This window comes from Larus michahellis, chromosome 11 (genome assembly GCF_964199755.1).
Source record: "Larus michahellis chromosome 11, bLarMic1.1, whole genome shotgun sequence".
Classification (NCBI taxonomy): domain Eukaryota; kingdom Metazoa; phylum Chordata; class Aves; order Charadriiformes; family Laridae; genus Larus; species Larus michahellis.
This window is the reverse complement of record NC_133906.1, coordinates 1,849,191-1,862,623: the sequence shown is the minus strand read 5'-3', so window position 1 is coordinate 1,862,623 and position 13,433 is coordinate 1,849,191. Positions and strand designations below refer to the sequence as shown.

General features: G+C 52.5%; 2 protein-coding genes across 2 annotated transcripts in view; both read right to left on the bottom strand.

Moving 5' to 3' along the window:
- The window catches only part of LOC141749887 (protocadherin gamma-C5-like), a 280,377-nt gene extending 269,944 nt beyond the window's left edge, over positions 1-10,433 (bottom strand). The window contains exon 1 of the mRNA XM_074604147.1: positions 8,143-10,433. Within this exon, the coding sequence (XP_074460248.1) occupies positions 8,143-10,314 (2,172 nt within the window). The 5' untranslated portion in view covers positions 10,315-10,433. The remainder of the gene's footprint in view (positions 1-8,142) is intronic.
- LOC141749767 (protocadherin gamma-B5-like) lies at positions 1,345-5,372 on the bottom strand. The gene is made up of 2 exons (XM_074603840.1): positions 2,815-5,372; positions 1,345-1,389 (listed from the first exon to the last, which is right to left on the bottom strand). The coding sequence occupies exons 1-2, from the start codon at positions 5,260-5,262 to the stop codon at positions 1,345-1,347; spliced, it is 2,493 nt and encodes an 830-aa protein (XP_074459941.1). The 5' UTR covers positions 5,263-5,372.
- Positions 10,434-13,433: the final 3,000 nt, after the last annotated feature.

The window sequence follows — 13,433 nt, the reverse complement described above, 5'->3', positions numbered from 1 at the left end:
GGAAACGTGTTTTTGTAATGGTGATATATTATAGCTATTATTTTTTTCTGAATATGACGTGTAGAATGCTACAAGCATTATCCATATAGCCCGACAGCACAATCGCCATCACGAATTGCACGGCATTTTGTAGCAGTCGTGTTTCATTACTTTTCACTCATCCTTTCTGCAGATCAAAAGAGAGTCATGCAGCCACATTAATTCACCACATCCCGACCAATAGAACAAAGTAGCAATGAAGATCCTCCCTCAAATGGAGACCTCCTTTGGCTTTTCTCTAAGATGTTCCTTTCTTTAACGATGAGTGTAATTTCTACTGCACGGGAAAAATGACCTCCTAATGGCGACAGATGTAAAGTAAAACAACTTCGTAATATGACCCGCAGAGTATTACGAGTCTTATCCCATTCATCCCAAATAACAATCCCCACCACGAATTTGTGTAGCAGTCATGCTTGAATGACTGGTACAGGGCCAGCAAAAGAAAACAGGCTCTGCCATAGAAAACCTGATATTAAGACCCACCCCGCCGCAGAGAACCAGATTGCCAGGTATTAGGTTCAAAAACCTGAGCGGTAGGAACTTTGCTGTAATTACTACAGTTCACACGGAACACGCTTCAAGTTAATGACACCACCACCACTACTGACTGAGATTAAACATTTAAAGGCTGAAGAAGGTGTGGGCAATCAAGAGAGAATCCGATTTAATTTGGGATTTCTCCCTAGAAGACATTCGTGAGAACACAGCGCAGGAGAAGGCTCCCCTACTTCTCGAAAATCACCCTCTCCGACCCACTCCGCTTGCAGGCTGTAGGTCACTTCATCACTTTGCACTCATTGTACTACAGCTACCCGGGAGGCGGGAAGCACCTGCAGTGAGCCTGGCCAGAATCTTCTGCTCGGTTCCCCGCAATCTGCAGGGAAAATGGCTTTGCGAGTGCAGCAAGAAGAATAACAGGCACATCTGCCTTTGCTTCTCTGCCTAGTCTGTATCCCACACCAGCAAAAGGGGCTGAAAGCAGTCATACGGCAGAGCTGATTTTCTCTAAATTCTTCTTGTCCAGCTATTTTCTGGATATTAATATCTTCTCAACAGTATTTTTAAATTGGTTGAGAGAAGATGAATTACATTAAACTGCTGCTACATTTACAGTGACAGCTAATAGTGGAAAAGGAAAGTTGAAGGACTCTACTGTGTGGTTTCCCTTTTCATTAGCCCACATTGATTTAGGGGTTTTAGAGTTTATACACATTTACATTTAAACAAGTAATTCAGTAGCTCGAACAACCAGGAAGGGGCTTTGATTTTCTCAGAAATCATAGTGTAAAACACTGATGCTTATTAGTATTCATCTATTTCTTGATTCTTCACCTTTTCGACCACACACTGTAGGACGACAGAAGACAAGTACGGCTGCACACCCTTAAACTATGAGCGGACCAATTGTAAATGTGCAAATGGAGTCTATTCAAGTGCCTAATTGCTGTCATTTTGAGTATTCTACCGTTGTTTTCCATATGTTTTCAGGACGGGTAGAGCCCTCCTCTTGTAAACAGGCAGACACAACAACTGCTGCAAAAAGTATTGCCCCGTAAACGCAATCAATTAGGTCCAATTACCTCGTTTTGGGAAAAGGGGAGAGGTAAAGAAGACAGGCTCTGAAGTACTAAACGCCGATTTAGGTTGTTGGGGTTGTTGTGGGGGTTTTTTTTGGTTGGTTTTTTTTTTCCCCTTGAGATCTCATTTTACACCTTCACCTGTGTATGAAAGACTGATCAGGAACGGGAAAAAAAGAGGGAGCTACCACCTAGCATGGAAGAAAAAAAAAGAGAAATAACTGCACAAAGAACTCGGAAAAGGTCTGCCTGGAAAAAGAGTTTATCTATCCCATTAATCCTGCCATTTCTGCAGCAATCTTTCCCCAAAAGATGAGGGCAGACGGTGGAACAGGGGAACATTCACGAGGGAGGAAGAAACTGTCACTTCTCAATTCATGGAGCCACACGCACCTTTCCTTTCCACACCACATTTTCCGGACTTCGTCATGCAGAATCATTAATTTACCGGGTTCACCGTTACTAACTCATTCGAGAGTTGTAGCCAAAAGCTCTCACCTGAACCTGCGACCACCAAAGAACTAAGAAGTGCCGACGCTTGATTCCTGATGTGAGTGGAAGGGGGATACGGTGTTCCTTCTTTCATGGAAACGAGGATCAGCGCTCCACAGAAACACAAAATTAACCCGTCCCACCATTGGAATTTCTGCAGCAGCATTTCCAAAAAAGACGGGCGACACTCTTTTTTCACTAGGGATGAGAAATCCGTCACTTTTCCGTTCATGGAGACACAAGTACGTTTCCTTTTAGAGTCCAATACCGAAAAAGACATTAACCAACGGGTTTGTGTCCAGTTATCAACCAGGCCCAAGTGAACAGTTTCGGGAAAAATCGAACAGAAATGAAACATCTCCAACTGCACGTCTGAATCCCGAGTCTGTCATGCAGAATCAGCGGATCTCTTTCTACACAATAGGCATTCCCTTCACCCTTAATACCTCAGAAGACTTTAGGCAGCACAAGACTTGGAGACAAAACCCCTCAGCTGAACATCAACCCGTGAGCACCCATAAATCAAGGAGAGCACGGCTAACGGCTTGCTCTGAATGGAATAATGTTACCCCGATCTTTCATTTCTTCAGGGACACAAGGACCAGCACTCCCCATCCACATCACCCCCCGAAATCCCAGGGGAACAGCCAAGGAGGTTCAGCACAGATCAAAGAAAAAAGCGAGAGCGAGAGGGCTTACACACCTGCGGGGCGTCGGCGTCGGTGGGCGGCTCTCCCGCGCCGGCGCTGCTGCTCGGGCTCGGCTTCCCGCAGGGCTCCGTGCCGAGCAGCTCCTCCGCGGGCACGCTGGGCAGCGGCGGCGGCGGCAGCCAAGCGCCCTCGGCCACGGCGCGTGCCGGCGCCACGCACAGGTTGTAGGAGTAGGGCAAGGTGCCCTCGCAGAAGTCGGCCGGGAAGGCGGCGCCGGGCACGGAGAAGCGCTGCGCGCCCAGGCAGCGCAGCACGGCGGGTGGCCCGGCCCGGCGCAGCCGCGCCAGCACGGCCAGCGCCACGCTCAGCAGGAAGAGGGCGGAGAGCAGCGCCAGCGCCAGCACCAGGTAGAACTGCAGCTCGGCCGGCGAGTCGGCGCCCGCCGCCCGCTCGCTCAGCTCCGGCAGCGCCTCCTGCAAGCTCTCGGCCAGCACCACGTGCAGCGTGGCCGTGGCCGACAGCGCCGGCTGCCCGTGGTCCTTCACCACGGCCACCACACGCTGCTTCGCCGCGTCCCTCTCCGACACGGCCCGCGCCGTCCGCACCTCGCCGCTGTGCAGCCCCACGCGGAACAGCGACGGCTCCGACGCCTGCACCAGCTCGTACGACAGCCACGCGTTGCGCCCCGCGTCCGCGTCCACCGCCACCACCTTGCCCACCAGGTAGCCGGCCTCGGCCGAACGCGGCACCACCTCGAACGCCGCCGGCAACGACGACGCTCCCGACCCCGACGCTCCCGCCGGCGGCGGCCAGAGCACCCGCGGCGCGTTGTCGTTGCGGTCCAGCACGAAGACGCGCACCGTGGCCGTGGAGCTCCGCGCCGGCGCCCCGCCGTCCTGCGCCCGCACCGCCACCGCGAACTCGCGGCACTGCTCGTAGTCGAAGGAGCGCTGCGCGTACACCGCGCCGCTCCGCGCCTCCACCGACACGTAGGGCGCCGCGCCCGCGCTGCCGCCCGCCAGCCAGTAGCTCACGCGCCCGTTGGCGCCCGCGTCCGCGTCCCGCGCGCGCACGCGCACCACCGGCGCGCCCGCCGCGTTGTTCTCCGCCACGTAGGCGCTGTAGGCCGCCTCCTCGAACACCGGCGCGTTGTCATTCACGTCCGATACCTCCAGCACCAGAGACGCGCGGCTCGACAGCGACGGGCTGCCACGGTCCCTGGCAGTGATGGTGATATTGTAAGCGGAGTCCTTTTCCCTGTCCAGGGCACTGGCTATTATTAGTTTATAGGTGTTCTCTGATGACGGCTCTAATCTGAAAGGCAAATCGCCGTCGATGTTGCAGCTCACTTTGCCGTTATCTCCCGAGTCTCTGTCACGGACATTGATCACAGCTACAACAGTGCTTGGAACCGTGTCTTCAGGTATCAGGTTCAGGATAGGCAGGAGGGAAAGGGCTGGCGCATTGTCGTTCACGTCTAGAATGTCTATGTGCACTTTTGCGTGCGCACTCAGCCCACCCCCGTCCTTGCCTTCAACAGTCACTTCATAATATTTCCCTTCTTCATAATCTAAGGGGCCTGCTACCTTCACATCCCCCGTCCTGGAGTCCAGAGTGAAAAGATGATGAGGACTGTTTGCAATGTCACTAAAAGAGTAGGTAATTTCTGCATTTGTGCCTTCGTCGCCGTCAGTAGCTTTCACCTGAAAAGCTAAGGAGCTCTCTGGCAGGTTTTCCAACAGTCGAACCTTGTAAATATCTTTCGTGAATACCGGCGGGTTGTCATTTGCGTCCGTCACGTTAATCTTAATCTGGGCGGTCCCGGATCGGACTGGATCCCCACCATCCACCGCCGTCAGTATCAAATGGTGATTTCTCTGTTTTTCTCGGTCTAAGCTTTTCTCCAGCACTAATTCAGGTTGCTTCGTCCTATCGGGACTCTCCCTCACTACAAGGGAGAAAAGCGGGTTGGGGGTAAGTTGGTAGTTTTGCAATGAATTCACCCCAGTGTCGGGGTCTCTGCCATTGCCCAATGGGAACCTGGCCCCAGGAGGGGTGGACTCGATCATTTCTATGGCAACAAATTCTCTGTCAAATTGCGGAGCGTTGTCATTAATATCCTGGATAGTAACGCTTACATGAAATATATTGAATGGGTTTTCCACTACTGCCTCCAAGCTGAGGACACAGGGCGACACGGCCCCGCAGATCCCCTCTCGGTCTATCCTCCCGTTTACCCGCAGATTTGTATTGTCTTCCCCGAGAGTGAAGTATTGCTTTTCGTCACCAGAGACTATCCGCAGCTTGCGTGCCGGCAGCTCCGCCGGGCTCAGTCCCAGGTCCCGCGCCAGCGGCCCCACCGGCGAGCCTCTGCCCAGCTCCTCGGGAATGGCGTAGTGGATCCGCTCCGCCGCCGCCCGGCAGCACAACACCAGCAGCACAGCCAACAGCGCGACCCGCCCTGCGGCTACCCGGCCCTGTGCTGCCGGTCGGACCTCCATTCTCTGCTTTGATGAAGCGTATCCTGCAGACGATTTTAAAATGGGTTTTCCGAGCAGCTGAATCAGTACCTGAGAGAAATAAATACATAAAATCCCTGTTGCCGATCGGAGGACCGGCTGAGTTGGGCAGTTCCTGCTCTTCTCTTTGCTCTGCTCTGCCCGGACCGGCACTGCGCGGGCGCAGGGTCCGTGGAGGAGACGACTGCGGAGCCGCTTCTCCGCCTTGGCCAACAGCGACACCCTGAGCCGGTGCCTGAGAACCGCAGCGTCCGAGAGGAAGACGACAGCCCGAAGGTCCTGCCGTGCACATCCTTAATTCGTACTCACACGCGTGCCCGGAAAGCGCAGGTGTTACCAGTAGCGCCAAACAGAAAACTTGTATCTGTGCTGCAACGGTACATCTAGGAATTCCCATTGTAGGAATTTCTTAAATTTGCAAGTATTCTGCAAGAAAAACCCTCCCCCGTTGCTTGGTGGATGTGGGAGAGGATCTCCATCTCTGCCCCACAGTGATCTTACTGGTCTCTAATGTGAGGGCGCGGGCTTGTCCGCCCACTGTGAGAGAAACGGCAGGACGGGATGGACGCTGCTTGGAGATAGTCGGTTTATTTTCGATAGTTGTACGATCCCGATTTAGCGCCCAGCTTTCCCACTTCGAACAGTGGTCGCTGATGGACAAGCAAAGCCGGGAATCCCAGCCACTGAGAAAACCACAGCAGGCACACCAGGCCTACTGGATCCCATCTCTTTCGACATTCAAAACCCAGCATCACCGTATCAGTGCCATACAATCCAATCCCGAATTTCTTTTGTCTGTGTCTCTCACAAACCACGGCCTCAATTTCTAAGCCGGCCGTTGCTGCAGCGGGTCTCGAACCTTAAGAACATTTTTCTGGCAAATGTCGACGGCCGTTACTGTTGCTTGAACAAGCCAAGAGAAAATAGATAGATCCCATCCTCATGAAAAGCCGTGGTATCTCACCTGTACATTAAAATCTTGTCTCTCATATTTTGAAGAATAAATTAAAAAAAAGATCTGAAGGAGGGATATATCACCACAGCCCCTTATGTAGAAGATAAGAAACGGTTAGAAAACACTCCACACGACCTACCTAGAGGAGCAGCTCTCGTGCGTACACCAATGCTGACTCTCTGTAGGCGCCAATGTGAAGATCTCCTCCCCTTCTCAGTAAGGTGTCGTTAGAAAATATGTTTTCCTGCTAACGCTGGCCATTTATCCAGTGGAGGATAACGTCTTTTCCTCCAGCTGCACCTATACACAACTCACGGTAACAAATGAATAACCTATCAGAACGAGAAGCTGGTTTGAATTTGTAGTGTTTCAGGAATCAAAGGGTAGCAATCATGTGGGCATCTGTATATGAGGACAAGAGAAGGATGTGGCTATTTATGGGGTCAATTCACCTCCTATATAGCGAGAATTGCATATCACAACCCAGAAACACATTTTCGTGTATCTTCACACACCGAAGCACCCTCCAAATCGCTGTTTCCGAGCAGAGATTGATGTCTCCTAGTTCCAGGATTTTCTCTTCCCCCTTGTACCCGATACTGTGGGCCACAGCACAGTGAAATCCCGGGAGGACGCAGCTAAGAACAAGCCTGCATCAGAAAGGGAAACATGTTCTTCCCACATGCATGTGAGTTTGTGTCTGATGGGTGGCAGCAGAAAGAGGTAACGACCACAAGGTTAGTTCATGTGAAGATTATGTCTCGGCTTACATTCCCACTACACACAGTATACACCAGTAGAAAGTCACAATATTTTGGCAAGATCTAAGATCAGCACAAAAAAACCATGTGCAGACCTTCACTGGGAATCTTACAGTATGATTTTCTCTCAGTTTGAAAGCAGTCATTTTTATGTGCCACTAGTTGATTTTTTTGAAAATGCAACGATACAAAGTATCACCGGCATAAATAGCAGAATAACAAACAATACAGCAATGTAATATTATTTATTAATTATATTCCTGAAGTCCTAAAAGCCTGTTCAGTCCTTGATGAAAGGTCAGTAATGGAGGAAATAAGGCAGGCCGCTTCCAAGATAGCCTGTTTGGTAGATGTGCTTTCAGAACAGAATAGCGTGTTTGGCAGGAAAGAATGTTTTATATTATAAAGAAAACAAGAAGTAAAATATTTTGTAGTCTGAGATTAACTCACATTTCGAAATTAAACGCAGGATAAACAGACTGTGATGCATCGTACTTTCTTTTAAAATATTTTCCATCTGTAGTCTAGTAAATATATTCTATTTCGCCTGTACACTAACCGGCAATTACTTTTGTATCGAATGGTTAAGCCATGAAGCCCACCAGTGGGAAAAAACTCGATGGGATATCAGAGGAATTGGTTCACCGTGTAATACGAACCTATTTGTAAAATTTGAGTGTCTTTATTTGGGACTGATTAATTCGTTCGTTGAAGGTAGATTTCCAAGTAACATGGGACTTCAGTTATTGGCTTTCAGGTTCAAGGTTGCCCAATTCTGCCAGCAATTGAGAGCTAATACTGGGGATAGCAACTAAATGCTGGGAACTGGGTATTAAAAAGTACTTAAAAAAATCAAGGAAGTGTCATAAGACCTAGAAACCGAAATTTCCTTGGGCAGCTGCACATGCAACAGAACCTTCCAGTCTTAGAGACAGCTAGATAAGGCGAGCTCCGCCCAGCAGGTACAGAACATGACACATAAAACACAGGCAGCAGACTCAGTACGTGTTCAGGAGGTGACATTCATAAACTGGTGACCATCGTAAAATGTTATTTACAAGACTGCGAACGATGCACTTCGAAATGTCTGTGGCTACCTTAACAATCCTAAGCATTGCGTAAACAAAAGAAAATAAATTAACGTACCTGAAAGGAAACTTGGCCATCATTTTCAGTAACTCGATCTCCCGTAGGCACGAAATCACCTGAAGACTCAGCTGGCGGGCGCGCCGGGAGGGTGTCGCAGCAGCTGCCGCCCGAGAAGCGGAGCTGGCTCTTGCGCGAGTCGGCGGTGAGCGACACCTCGTGCGAGTAGGAGTGCAGGAAGGCGCGGACGCCGTCGATGCCCACGAAGTGCGAGGCCGGGACGCCGCGCAAGGCGCCGCTGCCCGCCGCCAGCAGCTGCGAGCGGCGCCAGCGCCGCAGGCGCAGCGCCAGCAGCAGCAGCAGGAAGGCGAGGAAGAGGCAGGACACGGCCGCCACGGCCAGCACCAGCCAGCGCGTCAGGCTGACGGGCGGCTCGCCCGCCGCCGCCGCCGCGCTGCCCAGCTCCGACAGCAGCTCGCCCACGCCCTCGGCCAGCACCACCGTCAGCGTGGCCGTGGCCGACAGCGCCGGACGCCCGTGGTCCTTCACCACCACCACCAGGCTCTGCCGCGCCGCGTCGCGGGACAGCGGCACCCGCGCCGTGCGCACCTCGCCGCTGTGCAGCCCCACGCGGAACAGCGCCGGCTCCGTCGCCTTCGCCAGCTCGTACGACAGCCACGCGTTCTGCCCCGCGTCCGCGTCCACCGCCACCACCTTGGCCACCAGCGCCCCGGGCTCCGCCGACCGCGGCGCCAGCTCCACGCCCGCCCAGCCCGCGCCCGACGCCGGCGGCGGGTACAGCACCTGCGGCGCGTTGTCGTTCTCGTCCACGATCACCAGGCGCACCGACACGTTGCTGCTCAGCGACGGCGCGCCGCCGTCCTCCGCCCGCACCCACAGCCCCACCTCGCGCACCTCCTCGTAGTCGAAGGAGCGCAGCGCGTACAGCGCGCCCGTCTCCGCGTGCACCGACACGTACGACGACAGCGGCGCGCCCCGCACGCGCCCCTCCCACAGCCGGTACCGCACGCGCGCGTTCTGACCCCAGTCCGCGTCCGCCGCCCGCACCGTCAGCACCAGCGCGCCCGCCGCGTTGTTCTCGGCCACCCGCGCGCTGTACCGCGCCTCCGCGAACACCGGCGCGTTGTCGTTCACGTCCAGCACCCGCAGCGACAGCACCGCGCTGCTCCACAGCGGCGGCGAACCGCCGTCCGACGCCCGCACCGTCACGTTGTACTCCGACACCGCCTCACGGTCCAGCACCTCGGCAGTCACCACGCGGTAGTAGTCCTCAAAGGTCTTCTCCAGACGGAACGGGAGGCGTCCGCCGATGCTGCACCTCACCTCGCCGTTCGCTCCCGAGTCCCGGTCTTGAACGCTGAAAATTGCAATGACTGTCCCCAGCGGTGTATCTTCCGGGACCGGACTGAGCACGGACATAATCACAATCTCAGGGACATGGTTGTTCACATCAGCGACCGTGATGAGAACTTTGCTGTGGGACGAGAGTCCGCCCGTGTCCCGAGCCTGCACGTCCAATTCGTAAAACTCCTGTTCCTCGAAATTCAGCTTCTGTGTTATCTCAATTTCTCCGCTTTCCGGATCTAGTTTAAAAGTCTTGTCGAACTTCTCCGGGATTTTAAAGAACGAGTACTTCACCTCGGCGTTTGGCCCCTCGTCTCTGTCAGTCGCTGACACCTGTAACAGCCGGCTTCCCACGGCCACGTCTTCTCTCACGGTCACCTTATAAACGGGCTGAGTAAATTCCGGAGCATTGTCATTTCCATCTAACACAATTATTTTGATTGTTGTCGATCCCGATTTCACAGGAGTCCCTCTGTCCGTGGCTGTCAGGATTAAATTATGAGCAGCCTGCTGTTCCCGATCCAAAGATTTCACCAATATTAATTCCGGATATTTCATACCGTCGTCTCCGTTTTTCACGTCCAAGGTGAAATAGGTGCTCTCGGTACACTCGTAATTCTGTAGAGAGTTCACTCCTATGTCGGGATCTTGAGCTTTCTCCAATGGGAAACGCGTGCCAGGTGCAGTATATTCGCTGATTTCCAAGACGCTGTTCCTTTCGGGGAAAGTCGGCGAATTATCATTAATATCCAGTATTTCTACCTCCCCTCTGTAAAGGTTCACTGGATTTTTAACAAGAATCTCAAAATTTAGAACGCATTTAGCAACAGCTGCGCATATCTTCTCTCTGTCCACCCTTTCCTTCATCGATAAGTGGCCGTTTTGCAAGTCGAAAACGAAGTACTGCGTCCTACCGGTGTCAAAAACGCGGGCTTCGCGGGCGCGGAGCGCCGGCAGCTTCAGCGTCAGGTCCTTGGCCACGTCGCCCACGAACGAGCCCTTCGGCATCTCCTCGGGAACCGAGTAGCGCAGCTGCCCCCACGCCGCCTCCCACGCCGCCACCAGGACGCACCACAACAGGGCTCGTCCCCACCAGCCCCGGCGTCCTCCTCTCTCCGCCATTGCAAAGCCCGGCACCAGCTGCCCGCTCGTCCCTCCGACCGCCGGTGCCGACCTGCGGGTCACCGCTGCCGCCGCGCTCTTCCCGCCGCACCTTCCCCCGAGCAGCCCGATTCTGATCGCTCCCCCCGTGCTGCTTCGGACTCGCACTTTGCAGCCCCGCTGCTCACTCGCCGCTTGCCCTTGTTCCGCCGCCCGCCTTTCGGCTCAGCGTGAGCCAACAGCGACACTCGCAGCGGCAGACAGACACTGCAGCGCTCGGGCTCTTCCACTCCTGCTCAGCGAGCAGCGTCTGCTGCAGCCCCGCGCTTGCGATCATCCCTGTTAACACTCCTTACATGTATGCATTCGGGATAGTATCTCTGACAAGTCCTGCCCACCGCATGGCTTCACAGAGTCATAGAATGATAGAATAGTTTGGGTTGGAAGGGACCTTTAAAGATCATTTTGTCCACCCCCTGCAATAAGCAGGGATATCCTTAACTAGATTAAATGACTCAGAGCTCCGTCCAGCCTGACCTTGAATGTTACAAGGGATGGGGCATCTACCACCTCTCTGGGCAACCTGTTCCAGAGTTTCACCACTCATGTCATAAAAAATTTCTTCCTTATATCTGATCAGAATCTACCCTCTTCTAGTTTAAAACCATTACCCCTCCACCCTATCACTACAGGCCCTATTAAAAAGTCTGTCTCCATCTTCCTTGTAAGCCCTCTTTAAGTACTGAAAGGCCACAATAAGGTCTTCCTGGAGCCTTCTCTTCTCCAGGCTGAACAATCCCAACACTCTCAGCCTGTTCTCATAGCAGAGGTGTTCCGTCCCACTGGTCTTCCTGGTCTTCCATCTTCCTGGTCCTCCTCTGGACCTGATCCAATAGGTCCATGTCTTTCTTGTACTGAGGACTCTAGAACTGGATGTGGCACTCCAGGAGGGGTCTCAGGAGAGTGGAGCAGAGAGGCAGAATCCCCTCCCTCAGCCATGTTTCTTTTGATGCATCCCAGGGTACAGCTGGCTTTCTTGGCTGCAAGCGCACATTGTCAGCTCATGTCCATTTTTTCATCCACCAGTACCCCCAAGTCCTTCTCCACAGGGCTGCTCCTGATCCCTTCTTCCCCCAGTCTGTATTGATACTGAGGGTTGCCCCAACGCAGATGAAGGACTTTGCATTTGGCCTTGTTGAACCTCATGAGGTTCACATGGGCCCACTTCTTGACCTTCTCCATGTCCTTCTGAATGGCATCTCATCCCTTAGGCATGTTAACCTCACCACTCAGCTTGGTGCCATCTGCAAATGTGCTGAAGGAGCACTCAATCCAACTATGTCATTGATGAACATATTAAATAGTACTGGTGCACATATGGACCCCTGAGAGCACCTCTTTTGACTGATCTCCTTCTGGACATTGAGCCATTGACCACAACCCTCTGGGTGCAACCATCCAGCCAATTCTTATTCACTGAATAGTCCATCCATCATACCCATGTGTCTCCAATTTAGAGAAGGATTCTGCTAGGGACCATGTCAAAGGCCTTACAGAAGTCCAGATAGATGACATCCATAGCTCTTCCGTTGCCCACTGATGTAGTCAATCTGTCCTAGAAGCCACTAGGTTGGTCAGGTAAGACTTGACCTTGGTGAAGCCATGCTAGCTGTCTCGAAGTACCTCTCTGTCCTCCATGTGCCTTAGCATAGCTTCTAGGAGGATCTGTTTCATCATCTTGCCAGTCATAGAGGGGAGGCTGACAGGTTGGTAGTTCCCTGGGTCATCCTTTCTACCTTTTTTTAAAATGGGTGCAATGTTTCCCCTTTTCCAGTCACCAAGGATTTCACCTGACTGCCATGACTTTTGAAGTGTCATGGAGACTGGCTTGGCAACTACACCAGCCAATTCCCTCAGGACTCGGGGAAGCATCTCATCAGGTCCCATGGACTTACATATGCTCAGGTTCTCTTACATATGTTCAGGTGGTCTCGAACCTGATCTTCTTATTACATTCAGAGTGGCTTTGCTCCCTCTGTCCCTGCCTTGAGGCCCATCCACTCGAGAGGTGTGGGATGAGAGATTGCTAGTGAAGATGGAGGCTAAAATTTCTTGAGTACCTCACCCTTCTCCTTGCCTGTTGCTACCAGTTTGCTAGTTGCGTTCATCAGGGGAGGTACGCTTTCTTTGACCTTCCTTTTCCCTGCTCCCTTGTCCCTGAAGACAGTTTCCCCGGGTGTCTCTTTGACTTGAACAGCTGGAATTTTGCTTTCTTAAAATTCAGGGTCCTGACTTTACCCTTCACCTGTCCCATATCCCTCAGGACTGAGAACTCCACCAGTGCATGGTCACTGCAGCCTAGTCTGCCTTCAATCTTGATATCTATGATTAGCTCACTTGCGCTGGTGACCGAGAGGTCCAGAAACACATCCCCTCTGCTAGGGCTGTCTATTACCTGATATGGGAATTTAATATGTAAGAGGATAACAACGCTAATGACTGTTTATCTCCTATGCAAACCTTGTGGGGAAGAGCTGAGAGGTCAGTGTAAAGAACAGTTGAAGAAGGGAGTCTTGTGGCAGCAGGTCAGTCCTGTTTTGGCTCAAAATTTCGTGAATGCAGGAATGGGCAGATAAACAGCTTCAGCACAGAATCTGGAAGCCCGCGGTGCCCAGAGTGAGACTTTTTGCTTAATTATCCATTAAATAAATATTAAAGTTGGCATCCCTAAGTATGGTAATGAGCTAAAAGAAGAACACACTAAACATATATGACTATAGCACCCAACTCTCCACCCAAATCATGCTAAAACATCACCCCAGGGAAGGGATCAGGTAAGGTTAGGATATAAATTATGGTCTGATATGTTATATGATATGGTGTAT

What these genes read in the sequence shown, in the direction of transcription:
- LOC141749767 (XM_074603840.1), bottom strand. Translation starts at nt 5,262, where the DNA reads ATGGAGGTCCGACCGGCAGCACAGGGCCGGGTAGCCGCAGGGCGGGTC. An exon ending in CCGACGCCGACGCCCCGCAG is followed by an intron (nt 1,390 to 2,814) that starts GTGTGTAAGCCC and finishes GTCGTCCTACAG; the next exon opens with TGTGTGGTCGAAAAGGTGAA.